Raw genomic sequence first — 15,759 nt, 5'->3', positions numbered from 1 at the left:
TATATATATATATATATATATAAATAATCGTTACTAGGTTTTGGTGAGGATTTCTGGTAGCAGTTTTACTTTCTTTTCTTTCTTTTTTTTTGGGGAGAGGTTTTTGCTATATGGCGCATGCATTGGCCAGAAAGACAGAGAGACAGAAAGCGAGAAATCACTCCCCAGGGTGGGGGTAGGGAGATGGCCACGCCACAATGCCTTCTCCTCCATTCTCCTCTCAGGATCTTGGGCACACACGCACACACATGTGCCCGAGTAATTTTACTTTCTTAGTTTATGAAATAATGGTACACCTTGCAATTCTGCATCTTAGAGTCTTTATGAAATAGTGTTACATCTTGCAATGTTGCATCTTAGATTCTTTGAAATATTGTATTTATAATTCCTTTTTTATCACAATATTTTTGGCACACATCTTAAAACCAAGGAATATACCTATAATTGTAACTTTGTGTATGTAAATATACAATGCTCAAATGAAGTTAAAATGTTTAAAAATTTTCTGGAGAAGGTGCATTTTTATCCAACATTGTGAAGGAAGAGAGAAACAAGTGTAAATGAGAAATAGAGTAGAAAAAGAATGGAAAAAGGTTTTGAACAAGAGTAGTTTTAAAAATTGGGACTGAGGGGACCAGCAGTTAGCGTAATGGCTATGTCGCTGGACTCCCATGTAGTTGACCACAATTCGAGTCCTGGACCCAGTGGCTTAAACTCACACGGAGCGCGTGTGTATGCGTGCCCAAGATCCCGAGAGGAGAATGGAGGAGAAGGGATTGCGGCGTGGCCATCCCCTCTGGGGGGTGATTTCTCACTTTCTGTCTCTCTTTCTCTCTCTATCTGGCGTGCACATGCGCCCTATAGCAAAAACCTCTCCAAAAAAAAAAAAAAAGAAAGAAAATTGGACTGAGTAGACAGTTTTTAGAAAAATAGATGTAAAGAAACACAAGTTAAATAAAAATGACGGTATGTCCTTTCACATTCCAGATTGCAAAGATGAAATAGTTTTGTAGTTTATAGTGTTGTTGAATTTTTGGGGCAATTTAGTACTCTCAAACATTGCTGGTGAGGCTGTAAGGTTAGGTGCAAAAGTTTTTGGAGGGGGATATAGAAATACTTCAAAATTTTGACCTAGGATTTTACTTCTAGGATTATAATATTTCAACACATATAGTTATAAATTTGCAAATCAACAAATATATGCATTCATGAAATAGTATGTAACTATGAGAAAGTAGAAGGTCTATTGTTGGTATTGGTGAGACATAACCTGCAAGATTATTTTATATAAACACATTAAAGTATAAAAGAATGCGTACTCTGCTGTTTATGTTCAAAACATAATTTCCTTGCATAGAATGATATTTTAATCTTATTAAAGTTATATGTATATATTTTTAAAACGGACAGTTCTGAAGTCTTAAACACCATCCTGGGGGCTGGCAGGTGGTGTGGTGGTTAAAGGTGCCACCTACATGGCCAATCACAATTCAAGTCCCGGACCTGGTTGCTTGCTTTCTCACTTTCCCTCTCTCTCTCTGTCTCTCTCTGATCAAACTGGAAAATAACTATAATAATAATAAATAAAGTTAAATAATAATTCTTTTGAGAGGTTTTTGCTATAGGGCACGTGCGCTCGCCAGACAGAGAAAGACAGAAAGACAGAAAGCGAGAAATCACCCCCCAGGGAGGATGGCCACGCCACAATCCCTTCTCCATTCTCCTCTCAGGATCTTGGGCACGCACGCACACATGTGCCTGGCGTGAGTTTAAACCACCGGGTCCAGGACTCGAACTGCTGTCGACTATGTGGGTGTCCAACGACATAACCATTATGCTAACTGCTGATCCCAAATAAAAATAATCCTTAAAAAAAGAATAAAAAAAAAACCCGCCATCCTTCATTTCACCCACCCATATTTCTCTCAGAAGCGTTCACATTCAAATCTTTCATTAAGTTCTTTTGATATCTACCTTCACATTTCAAGCAATATGATAATATAAGTATTTTTATTAGCTTAATTTTAAGGTTATTGAGGCCACAGATGGTGTGATGGTTAAGGTGCTGAACTCCCTCGTGGCTGACTGTGGTTTGAGTACCGGGCCCTGTGGCCTGAGAATCACACTGGACATGTATGCGTGCATGCCAAAAATCCTGAGAGAACAGAGGAGAAGGAATTGTGGTGTAGTCATCCCCCGGGAGTGATTTCTCACTTTCCCCTATGTCTCTGCCTCTTTCAGGTTAGTGTACATGCCCTATGGCAGAAACTGTTGATTTTTCTGCAATGCACAGAAAGGATGTGGCCCTCTCATACAAGTCCCTCTCCAGGACACACAGATAAATGTTTCCCCTTTCTCATCCTTTCTGTGTAGTTAGAGCAGTATTACGTTTTTAAAGTTGAATTCTTGTATAAAATATAAACATTGTCAACCTCATATGCAAGGTAAAACAACACTGAGATATGTATATTTTTGTCATTATTTATTTTTTATTAATTTAAAAAATTTGTTATCATAATCTTGTTTATATTACATTGAATCACATATATCTTTACAGTGTATTACATTTCTTTTTCCAGAAGGAATACCATGCATATCAGTCAATACAAAGACATTACTATCTACATCATCATCAAATAGCTTTTCATCATTTTTTTCCAGATTATTATTATCATTCTCATTGTTTTTTAAACATTCAATCACTATATATCATTTTGCTTGTAAAAAGAATTTACCCAATATGAAATGTTTCTCAGACCAGTCCACTTGAGAATACTATACATGTTATCATCAACAGGTAATAAACCATTTCTGTGTCCCACTAATGTCATGCTTCTCTATTTGTTCTCTTGCTATCCTTCTCTATATTCTTCCCTTCTCCTGCCCTGTTCCACACTGTCTTCAGCATCCCTAACTATTTTCACTGCTTTTATGCCCGTTTGTGGACATTTAGGTTGGTTCCATGTCTTGGCAATTGTGAATAATGCTGCAATAAACATTGATGTGCAAGTACTTTTCTGACTGAGCGTTCTCCTGTCTTTTGGGTAAATACCCAGAAGTGAGATTGCTGGGTCAAATGGTACTTCTATCTGCAGATCTTTGAGGAGCCTCCCTATTGTTCTCCACAGTGGCTGGACCAGTTTACATTCCCACCAATAGTGTAGACGAGTTCCCCTTTCACCACATCCCCACCAACACTTACCACTTTTTATATGTTTAATCTTCGCCGTTCTGACAGGGGTTAGGTGGTATCTCATTGTGGTTTTTATCTACATCTCCCTTATGATGAGGGATGTTGAACATTTCCTCATATGCTTTTTGGCTGTTCATATGTCTTCTTTAGAGAGATTTTTGTTCAGCTCATTTTCCCATCTTTTAATTGGGTTAATCAGATATCATCTATCTTTATCCACATGTAGACCTTTTTCTTTCTTTCCTTTTTTAATTTGCCAGAATGTGTGTGTGTGTGCTTGTCAGAGAGAGACAGAAGGAGGAGAAAGCACTCCCCATTGGTGCATGGTCGTGCTGCAATTTTTTCCCCATTTCTCCATTCTGTTGGAATTTCACACACACGCATACACACACGCACACACACACACGCACATGCCTGATATTTTTTCAAGTTTCCAGGGCCTGTATTTAAACTGTGCAGTTTGCCATTTGGCACTGAGAAATTTCAACCACTAGACCGCAGGGCTGTTCCCACATCTAGTTTTTAAATTATTATATAATGTAAAAGGGAAATAAGGTATGACATTTCATAAAATGTGAAGTTTGATCTTTTTCTTTTTTTTTTTTTTTTTTGGAGAGATTTTCGCTATAGGGCGCATGCGCTCGCCAGACAGACAGAGAGAGACATAGAGACAGAAAGCGAGAAATCACCCCCCAGGGGGGATGGTCACGCCGCAATCCCTTCTCCTCCATTCTCCTCTCGGGATCTTGGGCACGCACGCACACGCGCCCGGCGTGAGTTTTAAGCCACCAGGTCCAGGACGCGAACCACGATCGACTACGTGGGAGTCCAGTGACATAGCCATTACGCTAACTGCTGGTTCCCATCTTTTTCTTTCTTTTGTAATGTAAGTGCCAGGGTATGGAGAAGAGATAGCACATACCTTTATATTTGTTGTTGATTATCCAGGGCTCACTGATGCTTATAGAAAGATAGTTCTGAGCCAATCTATATAAGTACACCAAATAGTTAATTCACAAATTAAATCTGTAAGAATTAGATTTTCTTGGGACCAGCAGTTGGGGTAATGGCTATGTCTCTGAACTCCTATGTAGCCGACCGCAGTTCAAGTCCCGGACCCAGTGGCTTAAACTCACACTGGGTGCGTGTGCGTGTGTGCCCAGGATCCCGAGAGGAGAATGGAGGAGGAGGGATTGTGGTGTGGCCATCTCCCCTGGGGGGAGATTTCTCACTTTCTGTCTCTCTTTCTGGCAAGCACACTTGCCCTATAGCAAAAACCTCTCAAAAAAAAAAATTAGGTTTTCTTTGTTAAAGACTATTTCATTAAAGAACATACTATATTAGGTGTCTACCTGAAACAGTAATTCTTTTTTTTTTTTAGAGGTTTTTGCTATAGGGCAAGTGTGCTTGCCAGAAAGAGAGACAGAAAGTGAGAAATCTCCCCCCAGGGGAGATGGCCACACCACAATCCCTCCTCCTCCATTCTCCTCTCGGGATCCTGGGCACACACGCACACGCACCCAGTGTGAGTTTAAGCCACTGGGTCCAGGACGCGAACCGCGGTTGACTATGTGGGAGTCCAGCGACATAGCCATTACGCTAACTGCTGGTCCCCTGAAACAGTAATTCTTGAATTTTTCTACTTTTACCTTTAAATTAATTCACTTATTCTTGATTTGTGTTTATTAAATAATGAATTGATTTGGGAACAACAGTTGATGTTATGGCTTTGTTGCTGAATTCCTATGTAGTCGACTGCAGTTTGAGTTTCGGACCCGGTGGCTTAAAATCACGCCAGGCACGTGTGCATGCGTGCCCAAGAGGAGAATAGAGGAGAAGGGATTGTGGTGTGGCCATCCCCCCGGGGGGTGATTTCTCGCTTTCTGACTCTTTGTTTCTCTCTTTCTGGCAAGCACACTCACCCTATAGCAAAAACCTCTCCAAAAAAAAAAAAAAAGGTTTATTTTAAAAATACAAGAATAGGGGCCAGCAGATTGCATGGCAGTTAAGGCACTGGTTTTCCACATGGATGACAGTGATTTGAATCCCAGACCCAGCAGCTTAACTAACACCAGGCACATGTGCATGTGTGCCCAAAATCCCAAGAGGAAAAGGGATTGTGGTGTAGCTATCTTCCCTGGGGGTGATTTCTCACTTTCTCTCTCTCTTTCTTTGTTTCTCTCTGGAGAGCATACGCACCGTATAGCAAAAACGAAACAACAACAACAAAAAGCAAGAATAAGGGTCAGCCAATTGTATGGTGGTTAAGGCAGCTGGATCCCACACGTTTAAACTGCGATTTGAGGCTTGGACCTAGTGGCTTGAAAAACAAACCGTGCACTTGTGCATGCATGCCAAAAGTCCTGAAAGGAGAATGGAGGAGAAGGGATTGTGACATGGCCATACTGCTGAGTATTGCTTTCTCATTCTTCTCTCACTGTCTCCAGGGAGTGCACATATCCTATCACAATAAATAAATAAATAAATAAATAAAATAAAAATAAAGAAAGAAAAAATTTAAAAATACAAGAATATCAGCTAGAACTATCAGTTCTTAAGAATTCTAGCAATCTGGCATTGGGCATGACCTTGTGAAAACTAACTGAAAATATAAAGTGATTTAGCGAATGTGAAAAATTGAAAACATGAGATTAAATGTCTTAACCCATAAAGTAATGCTAAATGTTCAAGCAATTTGCTGATGCATAGCCATTTCCAGTCATATTTTAAATTTTGCAGATAATCTTTTCATCAGGGAAAAGCCTTCTTGGCTCATCAGTTTGATAAACAATTCCAGAAACTTTGATGCTTATCCAAACTTCTTGTTCCACTTTGTTGCAATTTCTTCTCACAGAAATACAGTCTGCGTTACCTGGATTCTCTGCAAAGCTGACTTGGATTTCAGCGGAAGGCAGCTATTCTCAGGACATATCAAGGGTAACATCCTTCCAGATGATTTTTGAGGCAGGTCTTGTTGTGGTTCTGTAAATTACTGATTACTTGAATCTTATTTTTCTGCAAATCTAACAACAGGAAAGTGAAGCCCACGTCTTTCACAGTTCTAAGTTAAGAAATTGCTTCCCTAACTTGCCTGTGTAGATATTAGATCACTCAGAGAGCTTTCAAGACACTGATGTCTACAGGAAGTTGTGATTTAACTGATCTTGGATGTTCTATTAGTCTGCTTGAGCTGCCATAACAAAGTACCACAGGCTAGATAGCTTAGAGATTTATTTGCTCACAGTTCTGGAGGCTAGAATTCTAAGATCAAGATGCCACTATGATTGGTTTCTTATAAGGCTTCTCTTCCAGCCTGCAGATTACTACCTTGTTGCTGTAGCCTTATATGTCCTTTCTTCTATGTGTGCATGGAGAAAGAGAGATCTATGAGGTGTCTTCTTATAAGAACACTGGTCCTTTTGGATTAGGGCCCCACGTTTATGACTTAATTTAACCTCAATTTCTACCTTAAGGTTCTATCTCCAAATACAGTCACATTGAAGGTTAGAGCTTCAACAAAGGAATTTTGAGAGATACAATTTAAACCATAACAGATGTGGCTTAGGCTTTGGGATGTTTTTACTTTTCACTTATTTTTCTTTGTTCATGCTAGAGCACATGTGCATATACATGAGAGTAAGAGAGAGAGAGGAGCACCCTTCACAGGGTCCGATCATGCTGTGATCCCTTTCCTCTAGTCCTCCAGCCCATTGGACCCGCACACAGTATACCTCAGGTTGGAATTTTTTAAATTCCAAGTGCTTCCTAATGTGTAGATAATTTGTAAACCACTGAAATAAGCCCTTATTTGAATTTGGATCTCCTGATAAAAATTGATTCCAGTGCATATCCTATTTGGATACATTTTTATTAGGTTGGGTTAGAGATCTCTTTATTGATTTATTTGTTGTCTAGATTTACGAGAGTGATGATTATATTTTACATTCCCCTAACAATTCTATGATCTTTTATTGTTTCTTCCAAGGAGCTGGTAGAGACATAAATAATTAGTGCTTTAAACAGTCTCTCAGGAAGCACCTGAGAAGCCTTATTCCATGTTTGAATGATTACATGCTTCTTCTGTAAGAATGGGTACAGTATTGAAACAACAAATATTCCTGGTTGTGCCTTATCTTCTTTAGGAGAATGAAAAGTAAACAGTGTACAGCAATTAATGGTTAGTCAACTTTGAAACTATTAATGTCAAGTAGCAATAAAAAAGTAATTCCAGTGAACCAAAAAAGCAGTTCTAGGAAATGAGGTAATATATTTTAGCCAGTCTGAACAAGCAACGATAATCTGTATGCCTAATATTTATTTGTATATAATTTAAGACTTTGACAAGTTTATGAAGTGGATAGCAAAGGATTAGCACCCCATTTTATAAATAAGAAAACTGTGATTCAGAGAATTTGACCAACTTTACCAATGTCGTTTGAAAGTTAAGAGGCAGAATTAGAACTTGAAGCAAAGTTTGACTCATGTAGATATGTGCTATTTTAATATTCATTCATTAAAAGCCTGTGTTCAAGTCAGTCTCACTGAGCTAGGTACTATATGTGCACAGTTGTAAGATATGTTACTTGGTTCTAAGGAGCTTACAATGTAAAGGGAAAGATTGCTAAGTGAGCAAGTAATTACCATACAGTATGACATATATCCTGATAGATGTAAGCACTGAATGCTATAGTAGTGTAAAGGAAGGGTACCTAACCCAACAGAAAGGGGTCGCTAGTCTTGATGAGACTGTAAAACATTTACTGGGCATAAAGTGTGCACACGATTGGAAGACTAGGAAGTTTTTCTTTTGAAGTTTCTCTTTTTCTTTCTTCTATGAGTGTGAAACAGAGAGAGACAGCACTCCCAACAGAATATTAATGCCATGATCCACACCATCTTTCAGCCGGTTCTGGATCATGGGCATTTGTATACCTGGTGCATCAACGGAGGTCTCCAGACTTGACTCAAGAATCTTTCCATGTGAATCAGCCTCACAGAGTATTGCATTTTACCACTACACTACCATATGTCACCAGAATAGGAGGTTTTTATAAGAGAAATAGTTTTTCTTATTTGTTTTTCCTTATGCCATCATCAGAAAAATCAAAGTATAACCAAAGTGAAAAATTTTACCCAGTTGTCAGAGGGCATGTTTGCTTGCTAGAGAAAGAGACAGACCAAGAGAGAAAGAGGAATTGGGAGAAAGCACCCCCAATGAGACATGGTCATGGTGCAGTCCCTTCTCCTCCATTTCTCCATCCCATTGGGATTTGGGGCACATGTGCATATGTGCCCATCATGTTTTCAAGTAACTGGGTCCAGGATTCAAAATGTGTAGTTGGCCATGTGGGATCTGACTTCCTTAACCACCAGGGTATGGGGCCAGTCCCAAAGTGATTATTTAGAACACAAATATTGGGTCACTGGAAAAGTTATGTAAAATGTGTCGTGACATTTCTGATGACCCAAAAAGCTGGCCTTTGCAGGCAGCCACTATTAACACCTGGTGTACTGCTTTTTACATAAGAGTGGGGCATTTCACTTTAAGGTTTCCAGAATGGAACAGTTTCAAGCTATAGCAATGATGTAGGTAGACATGAGTAAGGGTCAAGGTCATTGTTGTTGAAGAGGTTGGAGAACTGTGAGACTAAGTTGTTCCTTAGATTGACATCTACTTGGATGTGGAAGTCAGTCAATAAGATGGCAGGACTAGAAGTATAGAGGAAAACTGTGAGCTTAGTGACCAAAAGTCAGCTGGCAGTGGAGATGAGGAGAGATAAAGGAATAGTGCAGTCAGTGGCATTAACCTCGAGGGAACAAGGATTACTTCAAAGTGTAAGTATATCTCATTGTCTCTAGTACTAGACCATTACTTCAAAGCTCTCTGAATGAAGAGAATGGGAAGAGAAAAGGGGAGTTTACAAAATATTTCATCATATATGCCTCAGTTGAGGGTTGAGTAGCAAAATTCATAGCAAAGACTATTTAGCAGAGATAGCTATGAAAAAGCCATTAGAAACGATCTACTGACTGGGTAAGTGAGAAAAACTAATCCCAAGGAAGACCAAAGAAAGCCTTATTTAGGAAAACTACTGTATTTTTTGTTTATTCTTGTAGTGAATCCTGAATCTTGGGTTTCATTAGCCTGGGTGGTGTGTCCCTCCAAAAGCAATCTGATTTTACAAAATATTTTTTTAATAATTATTTTAATTAACTTTATTTATTTATTGTTTAATTTGACCAGATAGAGAGAGAGAGGGAAAGTGAGAAAGCAAGCCACCAGGTCTAGGACTCAAACTGGTCGGCCATGTGGGAGTCTAGCACCCTTAGCCACCACACCACCTGCCGGCCCCTGACTACAAATTCTCCATACCTTTATCTAGTTTTGTATTTATTTTTGTAATGACATTAAATGATAAAATAGATGGAGATATGTTTATATACACATGCATGTGCACGCACACACACACATACAAATGGGTTGTCAGAAAAGTCATGACACATTTTTGCATAGAAAAAAATACATCATGACCTTTCCAACAACCCAATATATACACATTCAAACATATGTATATATGTATGTGCACAGGCATGTCTATATACTTGTACCTCTGTATCTTTATATATATATGTATCTATCTAAGGGAAAGGAAGCCTGGTCGGGGGCGGGGGAGGGGGAGAAAGAGAGAGAGAGAGAGGCTTTCTTCTAGAAAGTTATGTAAGGCCCAAATACAAACTGTATAAGTTTATATTTGAAAATATACTTCTATATCCTGTCATATAATTAGTTATGTGTGTGTGTATGTATTTAGGTTTTTGTGTGTGTGCTCTCTGGAGAGAGACAGAGAAAGATAGAAAGGGAGAAAGTAAGAAATCATTCCCCAGGGAGGATGGCAACACCACAATCCCTTCTGCTCCATTTTTCTCTGAGGATTTTGGGCACACACGCACACATGCCCACATGATCTTCAAGTTGCCATATCGGGACTCAAACCATGTCGGCCATGAGGGAGCCCAGTGCCTTAACCATCACACCACCTGCTGGCCCTAGTTATATTTAAAGGCTAAAACCATATGATTAAATAGTAGTTTCTATGCCCAGGGTTGGCAGCATCTATTGTTTCATGAGAGTACTTAAGTAAGTTCATTGCTTCTGTAAGTATGAGGCCAGGCTATTGGGTTTCTAGTCTCTCTCTTTCTAATAATTCTATAAGTAGATCCTATAAGGGGCTGTTTGCTTTGTGTTAGCTATCTTTTACTGACCTGACATTAGATTGACATTAGTTTACATTCTCAACCTCTTAGGTACTAGTCCCTCTTATATGTTTCTCTAACACTTCATATATCTAAATTGTAAAACTTTTTATATTATCACATAAATTGTCTTTCTTTTTCTACTGAACTGTGAGCTCTTCTAATTCAAAGATCATCTTATTTACCTCTTTAGACCCAGCTACATAATAAGCCACATTAGTGTTTTCTGAGTGAATAAATGAATATATTGAGTAGTAATACAAATAAGCATTGTCTGTCAGGCTCCATAAATAATGATGATGGAATATATATTATCTCATTCAGATAGCTAGTTATAGGCACAGAAAATGAAATTCTTGGAGAGGCAGCACTGCATAGTAGAATGTGAATTTTAGAGTCAGTCAGATCTAGATTTGAATCTCGGTGCTGCCATTTAATTAACTCTGTATGCCTTGGACAAATTAATTAGCTTATTGAGTCTCATTATCATCTTCTATAAAATGGGGGTATTTCCTACTTGCTTGGAATGTAGCAGGTGTTCAGTAAATAGTACATATCATCGTTATTAATTGTAGCCCCTCTGATAGCTGCTAAAGTAACATTCACTTACTTGGTTGTCTTACTGATAGATATAATTAGCCCTCTCTATGATATACCCTATAATCACCAAGGTTACAGAGATTTGAAACTGTTCCAAGAGATTGTTTTGGAAGTCTTAAGTACAGAAAATGTTTTTAAGAAACCATTTCATTTCATTTCTTTCTTTTTTTCTTTTTTTTTTTTTAGAGGTTTTTGCTATAGGGTACGTGTGCTCACCAGAAAGACAGAGAGAGACAGAGAGACAGAAAGTGAGAAATCACCCCCCAGGGGAATGGCCATGCCACAATCCCTTCTCCTCCATTCTCCTCTCGGGATTAGGCATGCATACACATGCACCAGGCATGAGTTTAAGCCACCAGGTCCAGGACTTGAACCACAGTCATGCACCCTATAGCAAAAACCTCTCAAAAAAAATATATATACACATATATATATAGTGAGTCAATATAAAGTGATTGATATTAAAGATCTGGAGCTAAATCGACCTGGCTAACCATGGGCAAGTTATTTAACCTCTTTGAGACTCTTTAAAATATGGGATTTTTGTGAAGATTAAATAAAGTAGTATAAGTAAGATGCTTTGACACCATTCTTCAAATAGAGAAAACCGTTATTAATGGTAAATCTTATATTATAGGGAGGTGTTATAGTATATTAGTGTACACAGTATATTGCTCAGGCAATTGGTATTAGAAACACTTAGAGTCAAATTCAGGCTCTAACATCAGTTGAGCGACCTTAGGCAAGTTACTTAACTTTTCTTGGCCATTTTTTATTTCTTTTTCTTTTTTTTAGTTTCTTTTTCTGTAGAGTGTGTATACTTGCCAGAGAGAAGCAGTGAGAAATTACCCCCCAGGGAGAAGGGCCATGGCACAATTCCTTCTCTTCCATTTTCCTCTTTGAATTTTGGACACACAGGCACTCACACGTGGTGTGATTTCAAGCCACCAGGTCTGGGACTCAAACAGTGGTTAACCTCGTAGGAGTCCAGAACCGTAACCTCCATGCTACCTGATGACCCAAGCAATTTTTTTCTTAATCTGCAAAGAAGAGATAGTAATACCTACCTTACAGGATTGCTATGAGACAATATATGTAGTACCTGCTTGTCACATAGGAAGCATTCAAAAAATGATATCTATTATTATTATCATAGTACATACTTTTAGATATAAGAATCTTAAAACAATTCTGGGAAGTAGAAAGGGTAAATTTTTTTTAAGAGAAGTTTTTGCCATAGGGCTCATGTGCTCACCAAAGAGACAGAAAGTGAGAGATCATCCCCCACCCCACCCCAGGAGAAATGGCCATACTGCAATCCCTTCTTTTCCATTCTCCTCTTGGGATTTTGGGTGCACATGCACATGCTCCCAGCATGAATTTTAAGCCACTGGGTCCAGGACTTGAGCCCTGACTGACTACATGGGAATCCAGCCGCATAACCATTACACCGATCTGCTGGTCCCAGAAAGGGTTCATTTTATCCCCATTTTGCAGATTAAGAAATAAGATCTAGAGCATCAAGAGTTTTTGTTTGTTTGTTTTTAGAGAGATTTTTGCTATAGGGTGCATGACACTAGCTGGAAAGACAGAGAGACAGACAGAAAGAAATAAATCATCCCCTTCCCCCCCCACCCCCCGGAGATGGCCATGCTACAATTCCTTCTTCTCCATTCTTCTCTTAGGATTTTGGGCATACATGCACATGCAGCCAGTGTGAGTTTTAAGCCACCAGGTCTAGGACTCAAATCATGGTCTATTACATGGGAGTCCAGTGATGCAACCATTATGCCATCTGCTGGTCCCACAGTAAGGGTTTTTAAATTTGTATTTATTTTTTTTATGGTTACTGAAGTAATTTTTACAGAGCCAGTACTAGAACACAGGTCTTTTGATGTTTTAACTTTTCTTTTTTTGGTGGTGGTGGGGGGTTTGCCACAGGGAATATGTATGTGCTCACTAGAGAGATACAGTGTGAGAAAGTGAGAAATCGCCCCCTGGGCAATCCCTTCTCCATTCTCCTCCTGGGATTTTGGGCTTGCACGCACACGTGCCCTGTGTGATTTCAAGTCACTAGGTCCAGGACTTGAACTGCAGTCAGTGATGTGGGAGGCCAGTGCCGTAATCAACATGCCACTGGCTGGCCTCGAATTTTTTGTTCTATAGCTTTTCCTTATAAATAAATGTTTGAATGAATGAGTTGGTGTTCAAAAATAAGTTCCTTTTATTGTCTACTTTTTGACTCCATTCACATTCATAATATAGACTGTCTCAAAGCACATTAAAGACAGAGTTACTCTTCTTACCTCCAGTCTGCATTATATTTAAATTTCTTTCAAACAGTGGTTTTAACATTGTGGGTTTCACTCTAGTCTTTGTTCACATGTCTCCTGAAGTTCCATGAACATAAGTACTCTAACCCAAGAAGTGACAGCCGTTTAGATTCCCTTTTGTGTATATTTCTCATCCCCAAAGATGATTTTCCCTTGGCTGTCCAAAAACCTGTGACATAGTTGAGAGACTGAGAGAGGAAAAATGAGAAATCACCCTCCCAAGGGCCATATTACAGTTCCTTCACCTCCATTCTCCTTTTGGGATTTTTGGCATGTGCGTGTGCGTGTGCGTGCGCACACACATGTGCAGTCCCTCCATGTGGAGTCCAGCGCCTTAACTACCACACAACCTGGTGGCCCTAGTATAGATGCTTTTGAAGGAAGAAATACTATCATTTGACTCAATTGTGTTCTTGGGTCTGTGTATTTGTGGTGGGTGTTTTTGTTGTGTTACAGGTTGATGAAAAGTCCAAAACATTGATGACAGATTGTCTGGTTATAAAGCATTTTTTACGCAAAATCATCATGGTACACCCTAAGGTAAGTTGTTCTTGTGCACAATAATGCTTCTTTTGTTTAAATAATGTTTCCAAGAGACCTCTAATCTGTAGGACATCGGAGGATATCACTGGTTCTTCTTCTTTCAATGATGATTAAAACTTTAGTATTCAATTGATTTGATTTCCATGTCAACGCAGTCCTAAAGTTGGTCACGTGACAGAGTTGAGAAGCCTGTCAATATAGAGATTCTGGGTTATTTTCACTTTTTGGTTGTATCACTTTAGATACCTGTTTTTCTTTCTTTGTGCTTCATTTTTCTGTTAAACTTGAATAATAAACCTTGCTGCTTATCTTTTTTTTTCTAAACTGACTATAAAAGCAAATGAGGACATTTTCATGAAATATTTTGAACATTAGAAATCTAAATTTTGGGGGCTGGCAGGTGGCATGGTAGTTAAAGACACTGGATTCCCACATGTCCGACCATGGTTTGAGTCCTGAACCTGGCAGCTTGCTTTCTCACTTTCCCTTTCTCTCTCTGGTCAAATTAAAAAATAATAGTAACAAATGGAATTAATTACATAAATAAATAATTCTTTAAAGAAAGAAATCTAAATATTTTATTATCGTAGTCAAATATGTTTGTTTACTTATTTATTTATTTAGAGATATTTTTGCTGTAGGGTACATACACTCACCAGAGAGACAGAAAGAGAGAGCAAGAAAGCACTCCCCAAGGGGTATAGCTACCCCACAATTCCTTCTACTCCATTCTTCACTTGGAATTTTGGGCATGCATATACATGTGCTGGCATGATTTTCAAGTCACCGGGTCTGAGATTCAAACTGTGGTTGGCCACATGGGAGTCCAGCGTCTTAACCACTACACCATATGCTGGCCCTAAGAGATATGTTTGTAAAGATGAACTCAGTTGGGACCAGCAGAGGTGGTATGGTAGTTAAGGTACTGGATTATTACATGGCCAACTGGTGTTCAAGACTTGGACCTGGCAACTTGCTTGTCATTTTCTCTTTCTCTCAAGTGCTCTTGCTCTGCAGCAAATTAAAATAGTAACAATAATAATAATGACAAGTAAAATTAAATAATAAAATAGTTAAATTTGTCATGTAACTTTCTCCTTTTCTCATGTTATCTTCCTAATTTTTCTATCTTCAGTAGGTTTTAAAAGCTTATTGTCGGGGTTGGCAGGTGGCATCATGGTTAAGGGCACTGGACTCCCACGTGGCTGACCATGGTTCGAGTCCCAGACTTGGCAGCTTGCTTTCTCACTTTCCTTCTCTCTCTATGTTCCTCTCTGGTCAAATTTAAATAAAGAAAGAAATAAAGTTAAATTTAAAAATAATTTAAAAAGAGTTTATTGTTTGTCAGTCACTATTTTTTGTTTTCTAAAGTTTATTTATTTATTTCTTCCATGAGTAAAAGAGAGGGAGCGTGAGAGAGAGAGAAATACTCCCTATAGGGTCTTGATGCTGCAGTTCACCCCATCCTGCATCATTAGCATACCTGGATTATTAGCATATCTAGATTATCAGCAAGCACTTGCCTGGCATTCTCAGGGAGATTTCTAGACTTGAACCAGGAACCATCCATGTGTCTCACAGTGACACATTCTGCCACTACACTACCATCTGGCAGCTACCAGTACTATTCTGTGTGCTCACCATAAACTCATTAATTAACCCTCACAATACCTTTTTTTTTTTTTTTTTTGAGAGGTTTTCTCTATAGGGCCCGTGTTCTCGCCAGACAGACAGAGAGAGACATAGAGACAGAAAGCGAGAAATCACCCCCCGGGGGGATGGTCACACCGCAATCCCTTCTCCTCCATTCTCTTCTCGGGATCTTGGGCACACACG

The 15,759-nt window shown here is 39.0% G+C and overlaps 1 protein-coding gene across 1 annotated transcript in view; it reads left to right on the top strand.

Annotated features, from left to right (window-relative positions):
* TOP6BL (TOP6B like initiator of meiotic double strand breaks) overlaps positions 1-15,759 on the top strand; it is a 153,048-nt gene that overhangs the window by 67,329 nt on the left and 69,960 nt on the right. The window contains 2 exon segments of the mRNA XM_027769429.1: positions 6,048-6,130; positions 13,837-13,920. Coding sequence (XP_027625230.1) covers positions 6,048-6,130; positions 13,837-13,920 — 167 coding nt within the window.

This window comes from Tupaia chinensis, unplaced genomic scaffold (assembly GCF_000334495.1).
Source record: "Tupaia chinensis unplaced genomic scaffold, TupChi_1.0 Scaffold149501_1, whole genome shotgun sequence".
Classification (NCBI taxonomy): Eukaryota; Metazoa; Chordata; class Mammalia; order Scandentia; family Tupaiidae; genus Tupaia; species Tupaia belangeri.
This window is presented reverse-complemented; position numbering and strand designations above follow the sequence as displayed.